Below are 22,656 nucleotides of genomic sequence, written 5' to 3'. Positions count from 1 at the left end.
TGCCAGATCTTGCAAGTTATTAATAAGCCAATTAACTTGTGTTTTATTTAGGAAAACCTGTAGTGAGAAAAATATAGAATTGTCAATACTGAGACCATCGTAAAAAAAGCTATGTGGTTATCCTCAGGTCACTAACCCGGAACACAAATATATGTATTACTGATTATTGATCAAGCATTCAAATTAGAAAGTCAAAGTGTAGTTAAAAACATCAGAACCCATATTTTAGGCCCCAGAAAGTCTGAGGTCTGTGTGGCTGATATGGAAATATACTAGTTTACTTTAAAGAACAGGCACATGTGAATACAATTTGCATGGATTCACCAAAATTGGGCAAGAGTAGATTGAAAAAAATTGCCAAGTTTGCTAGGATATATATATATATATATATATATATATATATATTACACACACATGCACACTGTTTGTACATAGAGAATCCAATCCCAGGTCACCTTTCAGGTGCCCTGCTATTTTTATTTGCCTCCACTACAGGAGAAACAAAAGAAACACACATACATTATTCCCTTGTAGGGGTTCAGTGGCAGTTCAATCCTAAAAACAACACAAAATTCAGTCTCCTGGACCGTGCTGTGTACAGAGCCAGGCGCCAGGGATAATGTAGCTTATTCACGTGCAGTGGCCGAAGAGGATCACCAGGAACCGTGGGGTCAGTGATAAAAATGGTGGCCTACTGGGAAGCAGTGGTGACCTGTCTATGCTGCAGGGCACCTACAGACAGGTAAGTTTATTCCAAAGTTTGTCACAATCTCCCCAACCTCCATCTAGTTCAGTTCTACAGTTATGATTTAAGGCCATGAAAATGGGAACAGATTTACTAAAGCAAATCAGGGCCAAATCTATTTTTTCTGCCTCTAAATTTAATTGTACCAAGTCATGGTAAAGGAAAGTAAAATGCAGCTAAATTCAAATATAGAATCATTTGCAGGAGATAATGAAAATAATATGAAAGTTGTAATGATGGTATAGTATATAAAGAACTTTATTAGAGTGAATATTCACATATCATATATATATATCTGTTTAGTTCACAATCCCCACAAGGGCTACCAAGCCGTACTGTGAAACACAGCATCGAAATCATTATTCACTGTAGGATTCCCTTTGGTTTATCTAGTTTGTATTTACCCATTTAAAATGGAAACATATGCTTACACATGTGTCCCCATCCCTAGTTTAAATTCTCTTTGCTCTCCTGGCTAAGTTATTGCTCCTGACGCCCATCACTAAACTCAGTGAAAGCAATTTGGTTTGAAACACACCACCCATTTACAGCTTGCCATGTATTGTTTTCAGGAACAAGTAACCCTGGATCATTTTCTGTGTCAATAAACCAATCAATACGTTACAAGTGCTCAAGCTGCTTAGCCCATTTGTAGAAGTCTATAATCTAGTAGACAAATCACAGTTTAGTCAAGCATGATCAAGTGATTCTGGAAAAGAGTTTTAGTGATTCTCACTTTCCCATTTCTCTCCGCATACCAAGAGCTAAACATAAAAGAAAAAAAACAACAGTCCAAGCACGGAGGTGGTGTGAAAGTAAGTTCTGTGTTGTGGAAATAAAAGCTGTGAATAGAAGCTTGCATAATACACATTATTTATAGAAAAAGCCCAAAACTCCTTTTTTGTCTATCAATTTTTCTGTGCTGCTGTACATATACACACATATATATGTTGTGTGTGTATAAGTATGTATATATATATATATATATATATATATATATCTAGAGAGAGAGAGAGAGAGAGCTTTATAGAAAAAGCCCAAAACTCCTTTTTTGTCTATCAATTTTTCTGTGCTGCTGTACATATACACACATATATATGTTGTGTGTGTATAAGTATGTATATATATATATATATATATATATATATATCTAGAGTGAGAGAGAGAGAGAGCGCGAGAGAAAGAAAGAGAGATACAATAATCACCAATTATTTCCAGATATATATTTATCTACAAAAAAAAAAGGTTGCCAAACTTATAACAAGCCTGCAAATAGAAGATTTCCGCAGTAGGGCCCATGGTAAAAAAGCAGCATATTCACAATAAACCACAATTTGCTGACACATTGGATAGGAGGTGAAGGAAGGGAAAGAGCCATCCAAATCAACATAGGCTGTAGCCCATGGATCAGAATGTCTGCTGATCGGAGGTTTGGTAACTATAGATAAAGAGACGGGAGCAGTAAGGCTTAAAGCGGAACTAAACTGAAAATAAAACAACACACCTTTAATTCTCCATATCAGGTCCTCGATTGGGTCCTGCACAGCCATCTTCCTCTGTCTTCTTTTAGCTACATAACCCGATCCCACGCTGCACAGGTGCAAGATCAGGTGAGATAGCCTGCTGTAAAAGGGGAAAATATAAGTGCCAGCATCTCTTTACCCTGAATGTAGGAAAATGCCCCTTCTGTGCATGCCCTACATCAGGCATGTGCAGAAGGATACATATTCATGACATATGTATACCAGGAGGCATAGTGCTCCCATTCAATCTTGATCGCCGACAGAATGAGAGGGGCTTACCAAAAAAAAAAAAAAAACCAGAACAAATTTTTTACTTTATATAAATGTTTGTCCACCCTTTCATGTAAACAAAACCTTTAGTTTAGGTCCACTTTAATGTCAACATAATTATTAACTTAGTGAAAAGAAAGGGTAGGTTCAAACCTGCCTCGGGATAAAGCAATCCCACGCAGCTCCCAGAACCTTGCCTGCCTCTTCTTAAACAACCAGCAACTGCAAATTTGACAGCTGGTGGGAATGAGTGGTATTGAACGGCACAATGTCAACCTCATTCATTCTCAGAATGCTGCTGCTTGTAGAAGATACTTGTTGCATCGCCCCATAGGTAGCAGTTCAGTGGCAGTAATTGCACAGCAACCTCACCCCAACCCTGGACTGGATCTGGTCCAAAATTGAAAACATTTGACAACTAATGTTTGCTGAATTACACAGATTCTTCCATGATAGTTTATCTTCTCTAGTCTTGGGGAGCTTCAATAAAACAGGCCCAATGGGCTTAATTTTAACTTTCAGCTGGTTGTCGGAGATGTAATATTTTACTGGCAGGATGTTTAGAATAGCCGGGCAAGTTTAGGATGGCTGAGCTGCATGAATACGCAGTCATCCTGTCCTGGAAACGCTCAGAAGAGAGTTTTTGGGTCGCCGCTTTCAAATTCTAGTGGATAATGCTCAGAATGTAAAAAAATAAAGTACAGTTTTCTATTCCATTTGTTTGCAAGCTGTGCAGAGGGAAACATCAGGGGTTCAATAAGGAAGACTTCATATATGTGCATGATAATTGGATAGTAACATGTCTCATGATTAAAGTGTGTTACTAACGCATAACAAATATAATAATAAAAGCCCAAATGAATATACAATTGTTTGGTGTTGTTTTGTTAATGGAAAACATACTTTTATGTGGCAATATTCAACATTGTTACTACTATAGTCCTATCTAGAACTACGCTGTCTCTTCAAATGTTTTATATATTCCTATTTGTTGCCATAAAAATCTCATAACAAAACATCTCATGAGCTCAGTCAGGTGCTTTGTTTTCATTTATTTGGCAGACTTTTGGACTTGAAAAAGGGTTTGTAAAATATAAAGCAGGAAGCAGAGCCTTCATATGTAATTAACAAATATTGGATGTTGTATGTACATATATAAATGCAAAATATATATTCAGACATTTTTATTTTTAAATTATGAACTCATCTTACTGAGCTGATCTATTTTCAGGTTATCATTTAAGAATTTCCATGGTTGTATTGTCCAGACCTGAACACCTGAAAATAGCAAAATACTTTACCATAGGTTGCTGGCATCTTTTTTTTTTATATTATCTTATTATAGCGAATTTTTTACTTATCATTATTATTTTATTTATTAATATCATATATTATTACTTACAAACCAATGTTTGGAAAAGCAGCAATTTACTAATATTAGATATTAGATTAATATTTTACAGACTCAGACAATGTGGGCCTAATTTATTCAAATTATCCAAGACTGAAGAAAAACCATGATGATAAATCATGAGAGAACCTGTGTTATCCAGCAAATCTGGAATGGATTTCTTAAAAATTATTTGCTTTTACTTGGCAAATATTTACAGTCATGGCCCAGATCCATTACAGGTTTGCTGGATCTCCCAGGTTTTCCCATAATAGTCTATCTTCTCAAGTCTTGGAGAGCTTTAATATATCTTGTCCTGTATGTTTGCAATGAAAACACTTTCCCTGCCTGCATTCTTAAGTGTGATGATGTCCAGTCATGCTCTCTACAGTGTACAGTTTCGGCATCTGTAGAAGGTTGGTGTTGGCACAAGGCATGGTAGACCATGGAGGGCCAACAAAGAAGATAAATGACTAGAGACCTGAAAGTAGAAATGGTAGTGGTAGAGTGTCTAAGGGGAATGGGGATTTTGTTTCGCTTAAGGAGGGCATGTTTCTCATAAAATGCAAAAAATGTGTTTTAAATTTAAAAACTTTATTTTTTTATTTTTTTTTGATTATAACCTAAAAACAAAGAAAAAATGTACAAAGTTTCTTTACATTAGAAAGTTTTCTTTACATTTAATGAAGTAAAGAAATGCTTTGCTCTAGGTTACCTATAAATGTGGCTCTAATAACGTGGCATGGTGGTGCGGGAAATATATCATTCATTTGCATGGACCCGCAGCAAGAACAGCCCATGCATTTTTCATATTTGGATCAAAGAAAAAAAAAAGTATCCAAAGCACTCATTCATTACTCAATATTCAGTGACAAAACAAAGCAAGAGCTTTGTTTAATTCATAGAACAGAATAAGGTCAGGTTTATTGCAGTGTTTTATGCATATAATATATATTTAGATAGACTTTATAAATATCATATATGTGTGTGTGTGTGTGTGTGTGTGTGTAATGCAGCTTGATTAGGGACTAATGCAATTAGAGTTATTAACAAATCTATTGTATTCATGCTCATTTGACATTTTCCAGTCTATATCAGCCAAGCTATGAAAAGTGTCTCTGACAAAGGCCATGCAAGTACTTCCAGCAGTGAAGTGAGTTAAACAACAGCAGGCATAAAACTATTAAGCATTCAGAAATTCAATCCACATCGGAGTGGAAATGATCTTGGGAATGCAGTCTTTAAGATTATGCTATAATATCTAAAATATTTTCATTACCTAAGAATGAACGGCGGAAGCGACAGAATTATAAAAAATGTCTCGGCACATAGTAGCAGGAGGTCTTGATAGGCTGTGCCAAGGGATTAGAAAACAATGATAGAGGGTAAGAACATCACGCGGGCAAAGCTAACTTTACAAAGAGGCAAAAACACAACTTTGAGAATGACATTTTAGAGATTACAATTTGTATTTTCAGGCACATGCCATTATCCTTTTGTGAAGATACAGAATTTAATGCTATTAAACTAAGTCTGCAGTCAAAGAAATGGAGTTATCTACATTTTTCATTAAATAAATATAAAATAAACAGAAATGCAAAAACACAAAGTCCTACTAACGCGCTCATGCTGTACTTTCTAAAATCCGTAGATATGAGACTTAGGCATCTGCAAGTGTCTTCTCATTTATGACAACCAAGTCATATTTATGGCTCACAGACTTTCTTATTCTGTTTTCTTTTGAGTTTTTCCAATAAATTTAATATTAATGTGTAAATATTAATGTTTTTTTTACATCTTTCCGTACCCTATATGACAATAGCTATGGTCTAATCTTCCTGTTCATACAAACCTATGCATGTTAGCTAGTTTAATTCCAACACAGAGATGATAATTTATTCTGGAAGGAGGTCTAACGTAGCTTTGTAGTTGAAGGCTGTTACATTACTTCTGTTACTAAAGTTGACCTTCCTTTAGAGTATTTTTTGTATCACATTTGACATGACTGCTTTACCACCAACACTGGTGTTGTATCTCCACCACACTTTCGAATTGACAATTCGTAAAATGTTCCCCACAGCCGTGCATTGCATTTTGTGAATGGGGCTGAAGACATGACATGGTGATGGTGTCCTGCGGATGTAGAGTGTTGGCAGTGAACCATATATGCAACCAGTACTGGTATGGCAGGAGGAAGATTTCACATTGATATCTGGTAACAAATACTGAAGAACGTGGTAGTGGATAAAGAAGACCACCATGCTGATGTTACTAAAGTGAGATTCTGCCTACAATCTGTTCAACATCACACAATCCATTGCACTCTTTATAGCACCTTCAATATGAACTGACCATCCACTAATAAATATTCAGTATTGTATTTGAGTTATTATATACTGGGATATAAAAGGTTTTAGTGGACCTTTCTTCAATAAAATTAGTATTAAGTAAGTTAGTAAGCCTTTATTTTTTGATTTTGTACTGACTCTGCAAAATAATTTTGAAACTTTAAATTCACACATATACAGTAAAGTATACCTCATAAGAAGTCTAAGACTTAACTAAAAGCAAATTGATATAATTGGGGTACAGCAGATAATAAAAATCACTGAAATATAATGAAGCTTACTGCCCCCAGAAGTTGTTCCGGACTGGAATACCCATCGTGCATCTGGTTGCTAGCATTCATTTTTTCAACGAACACATACAAAGCTCCAAACAATTTTTTCACAATACCCTGGATCTAGACCATTACAATTTAAGCCTTGTACAGACGTTCAATGGATGTCAGAGAACTGTTGTTGGAAATGTACAGATGTACACACAGCACTGTTCTGTTTAATGGAGAGTAAACAGCAGTCATTCCTGATCATTCATTCATTCATCAGTTCACCATGGCTGATTTAGGTCAGATAGAACTTACCTTATTTTATAGCTGAGGGATGGCCAGCATAGTCTTTTTGTGGGGGACCACTGTTAATATATCAGATTTACACCCAAGAACAGCACCTCTATTCCTTTTGGGCAACTATTATCTGACCTGTGTGCATAGCTGTAGTCTTCAATTCCAAAAAGATTGTATTAAGTACTGAAATTGGAGAAAACCAGGAGAACTATTCAGAAACAAGAGCTGGTTCTAAGAGTTGTAAAATATCTAAACCAACCCAATCTCGTCTACACATCAAACCCATACTTGATATCTTGCAGAATTCCTTAAAGTGAACTATATTGCACCCTGTTGTGAAAGGGTTCAGCTTGATGTTATATACTTATAAAAACAGGAACAAATATTGCACTTAAGATATTTCATAGCAATCAAGCATTTAACTGCATTAGTAACTTTCTTCTAATGTTCACTAATGAACAGACCAGTGGTAAACCCTGAACTCCAGCTCAGATTCTTTCAGTTAAACATGTTTTGACGTCGAGCATGGACCAACAACTTGATTTTGTTTACAGTGAAAACCTTTTTATAGCATTTTTCCTAATTATTTGCAGAAGTGATTACATCTGTCTTACCTTAGTTAACATAAACATACAGGAATGTGAATGTGATTATGGTCTTTGTTTTAATTTGGTTTAGTTTAGGTATAGGAAATTTTATAAGGGAAGAAGACAGTGCCACTCATGAAAGCTATTTCCTAAAGAAATATAGGAAGTATTCATATGTGCAGTGCTAAAAAATCAACAATCAGTCATTTTAGAATAATGATGCTAAAATCATGTATAAGAGCAAGTTTTCACATTCTGGAGTCCTGTAGAAAATCACTATCTAATAACTTTCAGCACTGGCTAAAAAACAGCGTATGAAAAGCAGATAACCCCTTAAATTAGTCACATATACTTGGGAACTTGTAATTGTCCAGTGATTCATAGAGTTCCACATACAATGGAATTCCTGGTCTTACAAAGTAGTACCTGGGGTGAAGTGTTACAACTAATCTCCATTCTTTGCTTCATTCTTGCAGAGTTGTACAGTCTTCTTGTACTAAACGTAGTTACTCTGATACCTCTGCATACTGTAAGCTTCTCACAATGTGCATTTGAAGCTGCTGAAAGGGCATGGATGGTTCCATTAGCTACCAAGCTTTCCCCATTACCTTAAAAAATATGCAAGTGAGTTAATAAGCAAAATAAGAAAATGGAAAAAAAGGCAGCACAACCAACGCACAGCAGCAGCTGCTGGGTTCAGTATGGATGCGTGAGAATAATAATAAAGCATAAAACTAATTTAAACAAAAAAAAGCTTCTTCAAGTCTGATAGAACTTACCTTTTGGTAGAAGGATGTCGAGCATCATCTAGTCCTTTCCTCCCTTTGTGGGCATTAACACAAATTCTAGATCTGCCTGTATAGCACAGAGACTCAATATTGACATCATTGGATCTAACAGTAAGGTGTGTAATGAAACAAACTGTTTTATCCTTAAGACCTGTTTTTTATGCATAAGTTACCATAGAACCTTTTACTGCCCCAATGTAATATACTCATTTGACAATTGACAATTAAGACTTTCACACCTAATTTCTACACTAGCTTGTACTGAGACACACAGGATACAAGTAGATCTTAAATGATACATCAAAAACCTTACAATAGTAATAATCAAGTTGAGAACACTGCTTCCTTCACTGTTTACTACCAAGGTACAGGTTCTCTTTAGGATTGCCTAAATTGAAGCATAGTTTAAAACCCAGTTACAACCCATCAAAAGTTTTTGTAAAAGTGCTGGAATAAGGCAGAGTTATCCAAAGAGGGGAAATCACTCATATAAAATAGGACTTACATTATAAATGACTAAAACTAGATAGTGGTGTTTCTTTATAGATTATGAATAGTGACTGCATAATAGGTCCTCATGAAATGCCTTATCAAAAGGAATTTATCATCACCCCTTTCATTAAAATACATATGCAAACAGTTCAAAGTTGCTGTGATATAAAATAGGGGGCTACAATGCATTATTCAGACAGGTATAGCGAAAGCAGAAATGAACTGCAGGCATAATACATTTTATATATCCACCTGGAAGTGCTCTTGTACTTTCACAGCTACAAAGCAATAACTTAAAGTATGTACAACTTAGCTTCTGACCTTTTGTTCTAAAACCTGTGGAAATAGTTATCAAGGAACATTCCTTTGTGAGTAATAATGCAACACTCATATAACTTTAACAAAAATGCAAATTGGAATCCTGTTCCTTAGGCCTGATGTTTTATTCTTTGGAAGCGACGTTTTATGTGAATGACCAACAAGAGACTATTTATGAGGCCCTCTCTTGTGTTTTATATAAAGATTGGAATATGTGCCACAGCAGATGGTTAAGGCATTCAGATTGTGATGCACCGATTCTACAGTTCAATCAAATCGATTATGAATGTAAAAGTATTTTAGCAGATCTGGGATTTCAGCAGTTGGCCAGTCTTTATGGTATGCCGTCAGTGCAATAGCTTGGAGCAATGAAGAATGCAAACACATATACATTGATCATTTAAAAAAAATGAGCTTTGAGCTCCAGCTGGGAAAAACAAAACAAAAGAGAAGCTGCGAAGTGGAATATAAACTCTAAAACAGTCTTTGCTAAACTTTTTACCCCTAAGGAACCTTTGAAAAAATCAATAGGTAGTGGGGAACCCCTGCTAAATGTGTTAGGGGTCAGGCCGGTGGAAAGAATGCCCAGCTTACAGTAGAAGCTAGAGTACCACTGGTATAGAGAACTCAATACATTATTGGAGTCATGCATCTATTTTTACCAAGTGGCTTTGGCTCAAGAACTATACAAGAATATTTAAATGCGAGGTTGACCAGCCACAGGTTGAGGAACCCCAAGCAACCTCTGGAGGAACCCTGGTTGAGAATGGCTGCTTTAGAGGGACTGATCCCTGTTATCTCTTTAGCTTTATCAGGGTAAGCAACAAAACGTAAAGACCTACATAATTCTCATAACCATTAGACAACCAAAATAGCATTCTATTATTTGAAACACCTGAAAAGCTCTGTAATATAATGATTCTTCCAGCCTATGTTAGGATAGACCCATTACAGGATATCTGTGTTTTGAGGTGTCATGGGTACCTAACTCGATGCAGGCTTTTATAAGGAGAGATTATTGAAGAAATACAGATAGCAGAATGCTCCTCACTTTAGTGCACATACAACATGCATAGTGAAAAAGAGTCAGTTACATACTCTAGAGCAAAGCCGTATTATACAATGGTACTTTGCAAGCATAGAGTGTCGGGATACTTTTTCACGACTCCCCTGATTTTGATCATTTAGTCTGTGATAGGAATAGGTGAAGCGTGCAGCCATATGCAACACAATTGTAATTGTGGTTGTCCATGGTCCAAGGAAACATCTGCCTGAATTGCACAGAGATGCATATAACTAAATCTAACATAAGGTAAAAAAGAGAGATAAATGAAATTGTTCACACTAAAATTTACCTTTCCAGCAAATTCAATACATTTTGGCCCTAAAGTGACTCCTACTCCTGTTTTTGTTTTTTGGGCAATTTAGAAGTCTACTTTTCCCTGACAGCTCTGGGAAACAAACAAAACGTGGCCTTCTAATTGAAGTAAACTGCAGATGCAAGCCTGAATTCTACCTAAAATCTGTCTAAAAACAGAAATTCTACAATTTAATTCTAACAGATAAAGATGGACATTGGACACCACGTGTTCCACTGTGAAATTCTACAAGATAGTAAGTAGAATGTGTTTCTGCAGAAGAATGTCTTCATTTTCTCTCAATTCTACTTGAAGAAAGAGAAATACTACTATGATTGTGTATTAATTGCAATACTGCTCTAAAATTTGATTTGTTGATGATTTTTTTTGGCAAACTGATATTTGTCAGATATTCATATCACAATCTCTATTGTGATATGAAAATAGAAAGGTTTAATTTAAAAATGACATAATCATGTTGATGAGGAAGGAACCAGGAAAGAAAAAATATAAAATATAAAAATAAAATGTCAGCTTTAAGGGTTAATGTACAGTTGCTGGTCAGCATTAATAAAAGCTCTTATGCTAAAGCTGGTAGACACTTTCAGGTATAGCATATGAATACTTTCCCCCTACAATAATGAATAAATGGTTTTCCGTAGATGAATTTTGTGTGTGTTTTTTTACATTCTATCAAGTAGGAAAAATGGATATCATATATCGCTTGCAAATGCCTAGCGCAGGTGGGAGAGCATAATTAAGTGTTATGAAATTTCAGTAGTACAGCACATATTCCAGTAACCATTATACCAGATCTCACATTCTTTGCAAAAACCAAAGGAACACACAGGATCCTGTTTCTAACATTGTAATCTTGTTGTAAGTGGTTATCCGACAAAGTTACACTTCCTCCATCTTTTACTTGTATTTTACTAAGAACACAGAAAACTTCTTGAAACATTATTGATTATAATATTAAATCAGAATTATTTCTTTGCCAGGGTTTTAATGGCAGGAAACCTTTACAAAAGTGGTGAATTCTCAAAATTGTGTTCCGAAACTCAAGAAATGAAGCTCCTACATCCAGTGTTCTACATATCCATCATCCCACTTTTTTAAAATAAGGCAAGTTTCCCACTATCTAAATTTTTTTTAAATATTTTTTAACAGAACTTTCACAAAAACATGCTGTCAGTTAATACTGTACATTTGGCTGTGAATTGTGAATGCCAAAATCCCTTTAACTATGGTCATAACTCAATATCTCAAATGCTAGGCTTCTGCATAGAGTGTTCTACCGTCTTCCTTTTTCTGTATATATTTTTTAGTCAGTAAACAGCAATAACAATTTAAATATTAAAATACATAAAAATTGAATGCATCCTGGAAGGCCATAAAACACATCATTGACTTGTATTCTTCACCATATTTTGTTCCTTATGGAAGTGGAGTAAAAACAGAGACATTTCACTACTGGAAATACTCCACATTCACTCCACATCATAAACAAGAACAAATGCATACCAGTTATTATGTGTTCATTTCTGTTTTTTTTTTTTTTACCATTGAATAATTCATAATACCCAGGTATGCACTACTGTCCAATTGACCAATATTTTATTAGGGCTACTTAAAGCCGAACTAAACAAAGTAAAAAAACAATCACACTCACCTTTATTTCGGCAGATTCCTCAATTGCACTGGAGAAGTCCACGATTGGGTCCAGCTCTGTCCTGAAATTCTCCTTTGTTCAGGCGCAAAGGAAGCCCTGGGCGCCTCCATTGCGATCTGTCTTTTTCCTTGTTCTGGCTACATTACCCAAACTCGCACTTTGCAGGTGTAAGATCGGGTGACGTAGCCTGCTGTAGAGTGGCTAAAAAAAAGAGTGCCAAGCTCACTGTGCATGCATTAGATTGGCATTTCTTTCCCCTTAATGTGGGAAACTGCCCTTTCTGTGCATCCTGGATCAAGACTAAATAGGAGCACAGAGCCACCCACATCACGGCATCCCAGGTGGCTATGCGCTCCCATTCAGTCTTGATTGCTGCAGCAATCTAAACAGAAGTTGAGGGGGTTCACTTTTTTATTTTTTTTTAAAAGGGCGTTGCAGAAAAAAAAGAATACCATTTTTACTATACACAAAAGGGTTGTCTGCTTTACCTAAGCAGAAATCTGGAGTAGAAGTGGTATACGGAGTATAGGTGTTGCTAGACCACAGGGAAAAAAGGAAAGCAATAGTAAATTGTGGTTCACTGCGGACAAAAAACAAAACTAAATTAAACCTGAATATAGGCTTTCAGATTTGATGGATCACCCAGGTTCTCCCATAAAAGTCTGTCCTCTCCAGTCTTGGAGAGCTTTAATAAATCAGGCCAATTGTGTCCAGATATCCCATTCATTCTACCACTGCTGTGAAGGTTATTTGAACAGATACAAGCTTACTCTCAGCTTTAACAAATCTGGATATTCTTGAATGGCCTCCGATCATAACCTTGTTTCTGTCCAATCACTCACTGGATGTCTGGATGGCACCATTTGACACCCAGAATCACAAAAATCACTCAAATTTAGAAGTTTACCTATTCTAATGCTTGGCAGGACACCAACTAAACATCTTGGGCAGCTCCTCACACTTCCTAATTTTGACATGGAAACAGCAAGCAAAGGAGAAATGTAAATCAGATGAAATATGTTGTACAAGTGAAAACAAGTATTTATATATGAACTGTTCATCATTCTCTATTTTTAATGGGGCATGTTTCCAACTAAAACTTTACAAACTTTTTTGAACAATTATTGGTAAAACTTCCAATATTACTTTCAATGTTAACTTATACATTTGGCTGTAAATTGTATGTTTGAATTTAAAGTCCTTTCAAAGATAACACAGGGTCCCAAATGCTAGATCACTGTGCACCAAGCTCAGTATCCGGATCATGCAGATAAAGCTGATACAAGTTAGAAAAAATGGCAATTAGCAGTATGACATATAATCAGAATTCTTTGTTCTTATATTTGTAAATCATAAAGTGTTAAGGAAAAATTCACCCATTTCTACTCGAAAAGGAACGTTCTAATAACACCTATACAGTGTTAAATATAAGCATGTCAGCTCTTTCTGCAGCCAGTTAACAGCATCATTGCAGCCAGAAGGCTGCAGATTTCTGATATCTCAAAGGATGGCAAATGGTTTACGGATGACTGGATTTTGGGCTCATTTTGCAGATAAGAAATGTTAAGTCCTGTGACTGAGCTACAGACTTTAACCTCTATAATCCAGAAGAGATTTCCCTGCAAAGTATTCTATACAGATACCTCACCCTGTAATGGCATGTATGAATGAATAATATATTACAAAGCTGAGGGGTTTCGTAATAGTCATGCTAGAGTAGACATCATCCCTAATATCACCATTCAGAAATACCTGACCATATTTGAATTATTTCATGTATGAGGCTATTCCAATAGGTTTCATGCAGTAATAGAGAAGAATAGACCTTGAACAGGAATCATTGACCACGGTCACACTACAGCCACGTGATGTCACAGGGATACATGGAAGCAGGCCTGAGGTTCTTGACATCCATCTTGGTGTGTCAGAGTCATAACGGACAAACATGAATGAATGAACATATTTACTTGCCAAATTTATAAAGCACAGGTAGTGCTACACAACAAACATATGTGGGTTGACTTTCCAAACAAGCTGAGAATCTTCCTTTCACTCAGATCTTTGTCCGAATACTTATTATTCAATAATTCAATCATGTACAAAAAACAGATCATGGGTGTCACAATGTATAAAGAGTATTATTATTATCCAGTACTTATATAGCGCCGACATATTACGCAGCGCTTTGCAAAATAGTCATGTCACTAGCTGTCCCTTAAAGGGGCTTACAATCTAATGTCCCTACCATAGTCACATGTCATTTACAGTCTTTTTTTGGGGGGAAAGAGAGGGGGGTGCAATTAACCTAACTGCATGTTTTTTGGATGTGGGAAAAAACTGGAGTACCTGGAGGAAACCCATGCAAACAATAGTGTCTTGGCCAAGATTCAGACCTGGGACCTAGCACTGCAAAGGCCAGGGTGCTACCTCTGTGCCACCGTGGAGCTCAGAGTGATGATTCTAGCATCAAAAAGCCATTTATTGCATTCTATTCGCAATCCAGATCCAGGAAATCAACCCACTCCATTGTTTTCTATCCTGTAGGATTTCAGAGCAGCCATTAATTTCAACTGACATCCCAACTCACCTCCGCAACACTGCAATGCACTGTAAGGCACCAAACTCAGTGTTGCAGTGAGCTGTGCTCTAAATATTAGAAGCCTGCACTATATTTCACAAGATAAGGTATATTGCAGCTTATTACTTTAAAAAGTTTATCTAATGCAGTGGATCTCAATGTGTCTTAGTGCATGAAACGCTGAGCACTGCAGCACTGGGTACAACTCCCTGTGTGTTATAGTACATTGGGTGGCCCATTTAAAAGAATGGACTGCCCTCACACAATGTACCCCAGTGCACATCAATGTGCGTGTATTTTAAAAACACATCAGACAGCTTTACATGCAAAAGTTCTTAGAAATGTTTTCTTCCTAAAATTAAACAGTATTAATATAAAGCACCAACATATTAAGCAGCTCTGTACATTAAATAGGGGTTGGAAATGACAGACAGATACAGACAGTGACATAGGAGGAAAGAACCCTGCCCAGAAGAGCTTACAATCCAGGAGGTGGGGGAAGTAGCACACAATAGGAGGGGAGATATGGAGTGGTGTGGAAGTAGTGATGGTTTTAGGAGACAGAAGACGGGTAGGCAAGTTTTAAAAAATGGGTTTAAAATGCTCTTTTAAATGAGCAGAAGGTAGGGGCAAGACAAAATGTATTTATTATGAAACATTATATAACATTTATATGACAACTGTATTTGAAAACAATATAAACTTGTTTACGAATTCATAAATGCTTGGGATTGTGATTTCATCCCTGCATGGCATTTATCTTTAATGCAGGGAATAGCAGATAATAATTTATTTTGGTTATCTGGTTTAGAAAGTCTTTTGACTTCTATGTTAGACACATTCCAGGTTTAGAATCTGAGCTTTATTCGTTAATGGGTTATATTAAAGGATCTCAACAGCTCTATTACTGCAAACTAAATGTTTAAACTAAAGTTGGAAAATATACTAAAGTAGTACCAATTTTTATTAAATGTTATTCCTTTAAGGCTTAGGGGAAACACTTATTGTTTTAGAAAAAAAAATGTGGAAAAAATGTCACAAAAGCATAAAGAGCAAAGCTGATGTAAAAACTTTTTCAGCTATATGGTTAGTTATTTGTTGAGTTTAAAATAAGAAATGTGCCTCTACCGCCCTGGCTGCAGCTTTGGAGGTTTTGTGAGGTTTGTTTTGGCTCCAAACAGCCAACTTTTCACATTGCTGTTCTCATACATTTATCCCTAAGTGTATCCACAATAAATTAGTGTAATTAGTATGATTACTGAAAATAAGACACAGAAACTTTCCACAAAGTCAGACGGCTGGAGCCGAATAGAACTCAAATGAATCTCCAACTGCTGACAGCCGAATAAAACAACTTGTGCAAGCTCAAGTTAATAGAGGACAAGGACATTATTAAAGTGCAACTGTCATGTTCTACATATCACTTAATAAACCTGGTAGAGACAGAACACCAATGATGCATAAAAAATAAAAATAAACTATACAGTGTGTGTGTGTGTAATATATATATATATATATATATATATATATATATATATATATATATATATATACACACACACACACACAAAAAAACTGCACATGTATAATATGTTTCACAATTTTGCACAATATTGTACTTAATACCATCTTTCCTCTAAATATGTCTTCTTGGAAATTCCTTTTTTGTATTTTACGGCTTCTGTATATTTTGACATGCAAAAGAATTTGTTTATGCAGCACTGTAAATTATTGATAGATCCACATTAAACCACCAAGATTTTCTCTTTAGACTGTGGTCAAGATCGTTCCTGAGCAAGGAACTCCTCATTTGCTATGCACAAATGTGCCAATCTCACAAAAGGTCCAGGCGTCACATTAACAGCTCTCTCTGTATTCTATTTCTGCACCAAAAATGGATAAATTTTAAACTCCATTCCACGGGCAGTGCCAGGATTCGTCAAGCCTCGGTTGTGATGAAGGACTGGAATTCCCAAACATATTTTCAGGCCAAACCAAATATTTCTGTATGGTAGATATGTGCTTCTAATGGAATATACTGTATCCTCCTATATTCTAAAAACTTGCAGGTAGGGTAATTGGCTTCTCTCTCAAAGATTGGCTTTAGACTGTGTTAATGACATATGAGTATGGTAGGGATATTAGATTGTGAGCTCCTTTGAGGGAAACTTTTGCGACATGACTATGGATTTTGTTGCGCTGCATAATAAGTCATCTAAATATATATTTACAATAATAAATACAATTTATTAATATTAATACATATATGGATTCTACTTAACATTCTACAAGATTTCCTGTGTGTTGCCGTTGTGGATCATCTTTTTTGTATCTTCTTGCACCTGATGAGCTATTTATTACACTTGATTTTTGATGCGATAATGAGAAGGGACTGAGCTGTCCATTGATAATGAGTCACTGACCCATCACTGCTTTCTTAATTGACAAGGCATACACTGTCATCTCAGATACAGCTCTCTCATTTCACTTACCTCTTGTTTCTACCCCTTATCGCTTTGAATTATAGGATCATTAGACTGTTAGCTCCTCTAAGACAGTGAATGACAAGACTATGGACTCTAATGTTACATGAATGAATAAATAAAAGAAAATAATTAGTATGTGAAGTGCCCTTTCTCCTATTCCTCTATGTTTATTGCTTTGCTACGGTGCCTTTACCATGACTGTGGTGATGGCTAATCAAAATACCATCAAATCAACGACTTACTACAGAGCAGTGTTTTTCAAACGCAGTTTCTAGGGATTCCTTGAGCAATGTGCCTCTCATATCAGTTTACTGGATACCAATAATCTTTTAGGCTATCTGTAAGGGTGACATTCTTCCCATTGACGATCGCACTTATTTACTGTAAGCTGTGCATATTCTTGTCAGGCGTTCCCCAAGACCTGAAAACATTTCAAGGGTTCCCCCATGTTAAAAAGATTAAGAATATCTGCTATAGTAAGATGAAGTACCAGAACACAAAAACAACATGACGAGTGGTCTTAATTAGCATTTACAATTTCATAGTAAAAAGCAAAAATGCATGTGTTAGTGCTTCTGTTCTCTTCCAACACCCAACCCCAGATGGGCACTTAGATTTCTAAACATTTCATTTATTTAATGGAGTTTCCCATCACTTCCAAAACAAGGATCACTCATGGTAGGGAGTATTTGGAACTTTACAAGAACTTGAGTATAGATCATAAATATACAATCATGACCATAAGTGCACCATATTAGTTATTTTGTCCGAGTTCTCTAAAACTTGTAGAGAAGTATGTAATCTTTAAAGAACATGAAGCTGCAGAAAACATTTCAATAACGCAAAGGAAAACTATATGAGAGGGCTGAAAAGAAAAACAGATAAACCACTCAGTCTCTTAAGGGTCCCCCAACCACCTCCTAAGCAAAAAGATGCCATGTGGTCCTCCTTTACAAAAAATACCATATCTCCTTTGCATGTTGGACATTTACATTTAATTTTCCCACTGGCATTTGTAATGCATTGCCCAGGCATAAATACAAGCTCAGCAAGATGTAAGATATATACACTACTTTGCACCCAAGGTCTACATCAGGGTTTTTTTTTTTGCATGGATACACTGGTGCTATATACAGACACCATTTCAATGCAAAGTTTTTGTCAGATGCAAGCTATAAAATTCATTATACAGTAAGACTGTTTCTTTGTGCTGCTAGAACTGTGTTGTATGGGCTATGGCTACAGTTGCCTATGTGTATAGATAATGGAACTACATGTAGTGGAAAAGTGGAAAAAGTAAAAGATAGGAAACAATATTTTTAAACCATCTTTACATCACTGTAAAAGGACTGAATATGCACTTCACTGCTTTGGCACATTTTAGGAAACAATAATTTTTAACCTTTACAGTCCAAAATTTTACAGCCACAGGCAGAAGTAAATCAATGATGCTTTGATAGCGAAAGACTTCTACAAAAGGACTTCCCCTTTCCACTTTGTACCCTCACATATATGCAACAAAACCAGCCCCCATGCTTAAATTGATAGCCGGTGTAAGGAAGAAAGGAAGGCAGCCTGATTACTTTACGGTTCTTTTGCAAAACTGATGAGACAGCAAATGCTATTCAATCCCATTAACAAGACTAAGCACGGCTTTTCCCCTCTCCCTCTTTTACACCCTCACAAAAAAATCCTCACATTCCTCACATGAGGATGGTGTGATACGCTTCCACAATTCGGGGAGATTGGAAATTACAGGACATCTGCAATGAAATTGGTTTTCAGTGGAAAACAGATGAATCACTTACTGCCAATGACTGGAAGGAAAAAGTACTTGTTTATGCCCTTCCGTAATGAATTTTTATGAGGTACAGTATGAAAAAAACCTTACTGCACACTTAAAGCTTCTAAAGATATAAGGTAATAGAATTCTGAATACTCCGTCGCAATTATTGAAAAATAATGCATTCACCTGCATACAGGCACAACGCCAGGCCTGTTATTTGTTCTCCTACGACAAAATAAAAAAAAAAATGCCTTTACTGAATTAGATAAAACAAAAGGTAAAAATGAATACCACATTTTATGCAGTCTAGAAATTCTTGAGAAAAAGAATCCAAATCATTAGTATTATTACAAAAAAAAAAATTGTTAAATTATATACCAGTAATTGTTACAAAACAACATTAATACTCCCGGAGCATCCACAATCTAGGCAGGATCATATGGCTTGATGGTTGTCCAGGGTTTTTAACTACAACACTAATGCTTCTGCAGAAAGAGGGATAACACAAATGATAGAAGTTGTGCACCTGCAAGTTTTCGCTTTAGGTAATCTATAAAGTAGAACTAATCCCAAAAAAAGCCACCATAACATGGAATGCCATGCAAAAGAATCATGCAAAGTCTCTTTCAACATAAAATTTTGCTGTGTGCACCAACAACAACCGAAACCTATTTCCACTTTAACTCTAAACCCAACCCTGAGGAACCATAGCTAAAAATTAAACAAATGCAACCAAATAACTTTGAATGCCTGATCAAAAATTTTAACATGCACTCTACTGCCCAAATTTTTTTCTTCTGGATTTCCAGATTTTTATTGGCTGGGCCGGAATGTCAAAACTTGTTTGCCTGCATGTTTATTTAGTCCATGCAGCACTGTTCCTTTCTGCAATAAAGATCTGCCTACTCACACATTTTCAAAGTACAATGTTAATTCTGCTTTAAACTGAACCCTTACACCTCAGCCCAGTTACAAATTTTAAATGTTGCAGGGAATAGGAAGAATCTCTGTCCAGTTGTTTTTTCTGCGTGTGTTGGTTAGGAGACACATGTAAAATTAGAGGCCACAGAGGCTGGGAAAGGTTGTAACCTGTGTAAATCACCAAACTAATCCCTCCTTAAAAAGAAATAGTAGAAAAAAACAATCCAAAGCCACAAATGTCCGACAGGATGCTACATATTGCAGTATATCCATTTAAAAAGCAACCCAAACCATGCTGTGAAGAAATCCAGCTCAGCAGGGAGGACATCAGACACATGAAAGGGACATTTATTTATATATTTGTGTGTATCAGCCTAAAGAACTTTCTAATACTTTGTGTGGAAGAAGGGCCTGGTGTAAAGGCAAGCTTGTTTATATGACTTTACTTTGTCTTTCCATGGCTTAGATGTGTTGTCGCACATGGAATCCCCATCCTGGGTCTTTATTACTTTTTATGCAGGACTGTGTTATGGAGATCATCCCAGCACCTAGCGGAGAAATAACAGACAAAGAAGTACTGTGAACTGAACTTTCTGGTTTATCTCACTGAAGGGCTTTTTCTTTATGCCTTTGGGGACTCTTTTCAGCTACTAAACTATTCCATGGATGGGAGGAACATTTTCCAGCCAGGGTAACGAACATGGCATTTCTGTTGGTTTTTAGCAATTGGAAAAGTTAAGCTTATGAAATAATCATGTTTCCTTCCATATTAAAGTAAAGTAGGCCTTAGGGTTGTAGAGAAAATAATTTTCAAATTTCATAAAACAAGCATAGAAATCTTAAGTTTGTTTCACATTAGATCTTGGCAGACTGTTGTTTGTTAAGAATGAATACCTACACAATGAAAGCAGCTAGAGATTGCTATTTTATATTAACATTCCAGGGGCTAATAGGTATGCTACAAAATTAATCAAGAACACACAGAGCTTTATAAAGAAGTAAAATAAATATATAATTTACTATTTATTAGTAGGGAAAATTATAGAGATCACACAATTCAACTATGTGACAAACATCACTACAAGGTCGTAGTACACAACATTGCCTTTTCACAGTTCTTCTCCAAGACACTCCAGGAGATCAGAATTCAGAGAGGCCATAGTATGCAAAATTAGAAACATTTCCAAGTAGATCATAGGGTTACCCTAGAAACCTATAGTATATATATTACTTTATATACTAAACCATGAGTACAGCTATTCAAGCCCTGCATATAAGGAAAGCTGTGGACTAGTTAGGATCTATGCAAAAGGGAGTGGTAACTGCCAGCACTTGCAATGTCTTCTATCATACAGCTATTGCAGTTTTTACAGTGTCATCTATTTTATGTTCCGACAGTGTTTCTTTATATTACTAATTTTAGATCTCACACTTCAGTCTTCAACGATCCAAATAAAGTTAATGAGATGAGGGCCAGAAATTACTAATCAGGCTCCTTTCATGGGTAAATTGCAAAAAAAATGTTACTTTCCTCCTACAGTGAGAAAAAAAAAATAGTATCGTATATGTGTGGCATTAAACTCAAGTAATACCATTGTTAGGTTTATACCGATTGAATAACAAAAGTAACAATTTTGGCAATAGACATAAAAATTACATTTCAGTTGTGTTGGTTGGCTAAATGGTCCACAGGATTATTTATTTCTTGAAAACTCCAAAACCTAAGCCAAAATTCTGTACCAAGGTTTATGGTTCTATTCACTTTTGTAATGTCTTTTACAGACACTGGAGTTTTCATTATTGGAGTCCACAGAGATTTCACTGTTGAAGAGATCAGGGTCAGTCTTACAAAGTGTGAACTTCAGAAATTTCGACCTTGAATTCGAGGGGCTGCAGACTGTGTACTTGGGTGCTACACTTAGGGCATGTGAAATACATATCAGCCATGTAATGACTTTTAATACAGTAGTAGCAGAAGACATGGGTGCAGCCAATAGTATGCGGCATAGTTGGCCATTCTCCGCACAAACAGCATTCCTTACAAACGATTGCTAGGGAAGGATCAGTATGATGAAGCCCCTTTACTGGTTTAAACCAAAAGGACATCTTGGACTTCAACTTTTGTGTGTTTATCAATGGCAAGAGGAAGATCAGAAATTCTGCAAATCCGTGCCACAAAATTTCTCTGTTTGTGTACTCAAACCCAACCTGGCGAATGCTTTGAGGCTTGCTGAAAACAGAGCGGATTCCTATAAAGCGTTCAGTCAGTGTGGCAAACTTTCCTTGCTGCAGAAAAACCAAGAAATTAAGCAGCCCGCAAATCTTCAGAAGGCCGGACAGAGCATTAATAAAATACTTTGTTCGTTGAAAAGATGACCCAAAGGGGTGATTACTAAATAGATCATAAGACCTTTCTTCCAGCCATTTTCCTCCAACTGTAAAAAGTGCAAACCATAATTTCTGCTGCTTATTAAGAGGCCTGTATTTTTTAGTCTGAGATAAGTCATTTTTGTACTGAATGTTCAAAATTGACTGGCCAACAGTAGCATTTTTTGAGTATACTGTATATCTCCATAAGAACAGCCATAAAAATGCTTTAATCTCTGGTTCAAAGCGGCTCAAAAGTCCTGGTTTGAAGCCTTGAAAACAACTGTTAAATTGAGACCAGATTAATTGCTCCAATGCCTTGTTTAATTCAATAGCATCCAGTTGACTTATTCTTAACACAGGATTTATGTCTTCCATATTGTTTTCTGCCACAGCCATTTCTCCTGCTGGAAAATAAATCTAGTTATTTAACATGCAGAATATTTATCTAACCAATAACAAGAGCTGCT

At 36.2% G+C, this 22,656-nt stretch overlaps 1 protein-coding gene across 9 annotated transcripts in view; it reads right to left on the bottom strand.

The window, feature by feature from the left end:
- The window catches only part of PEX2 (peroxisomal biogenesis factor 2), a 34,229-nt gene that overhangs the window by 3,088 nt on the left and 8,485 nt on the right, over window positions 1-22,656 (bottom strand). For 6 of the 9 annotated variants that reach the window (XM_072411023.1, XM_072411022.1, XM_072411027.1 and 3 more), the window contains one exon: window positions 20,819-22,593. In XM_072411023.1, coding sequence (XP_072267124.1) covers window positions 21,665-22,585 — 921 coding nt within the window. In that variant the 5' untranslated portion in view covers window positions 22,586-22,593 and the 3' untranslated portion in view covers window positions 20,819-21,664. Of the gene's footprint in view, window positions 1-2,249; window positions 2,369-20,818; window positions 22,594-22,656 lie in introns of those variants that run through there. The other 3 variants (XM_072411030.1, XM_072411029.1, XR_011920787.1) reach the window with 2 other exon arrangements.

The sequence above is a fragment of the Pyxicephalus adspersus genome, chromosome 5, assembly GCF_032062135.1.
Source record: "Pyxicephalus adspersus chromosome 5, UCB_Pads_2.0, whole genome shotgun sequence".
Classification (NCBI taxonomy): domain Eukaryota; kingdom Metazoa; phylum Chordata; class Amphibia; order Anura; family Pyxicephalidae; genus Pyxicephalus; species Pyxicephalus adspersus.
The sequence above is the reverse complement of the archived record's forward strand: the minus strand, read 5'-3'. Positions and strand labels throughout refer to the sequence as shown.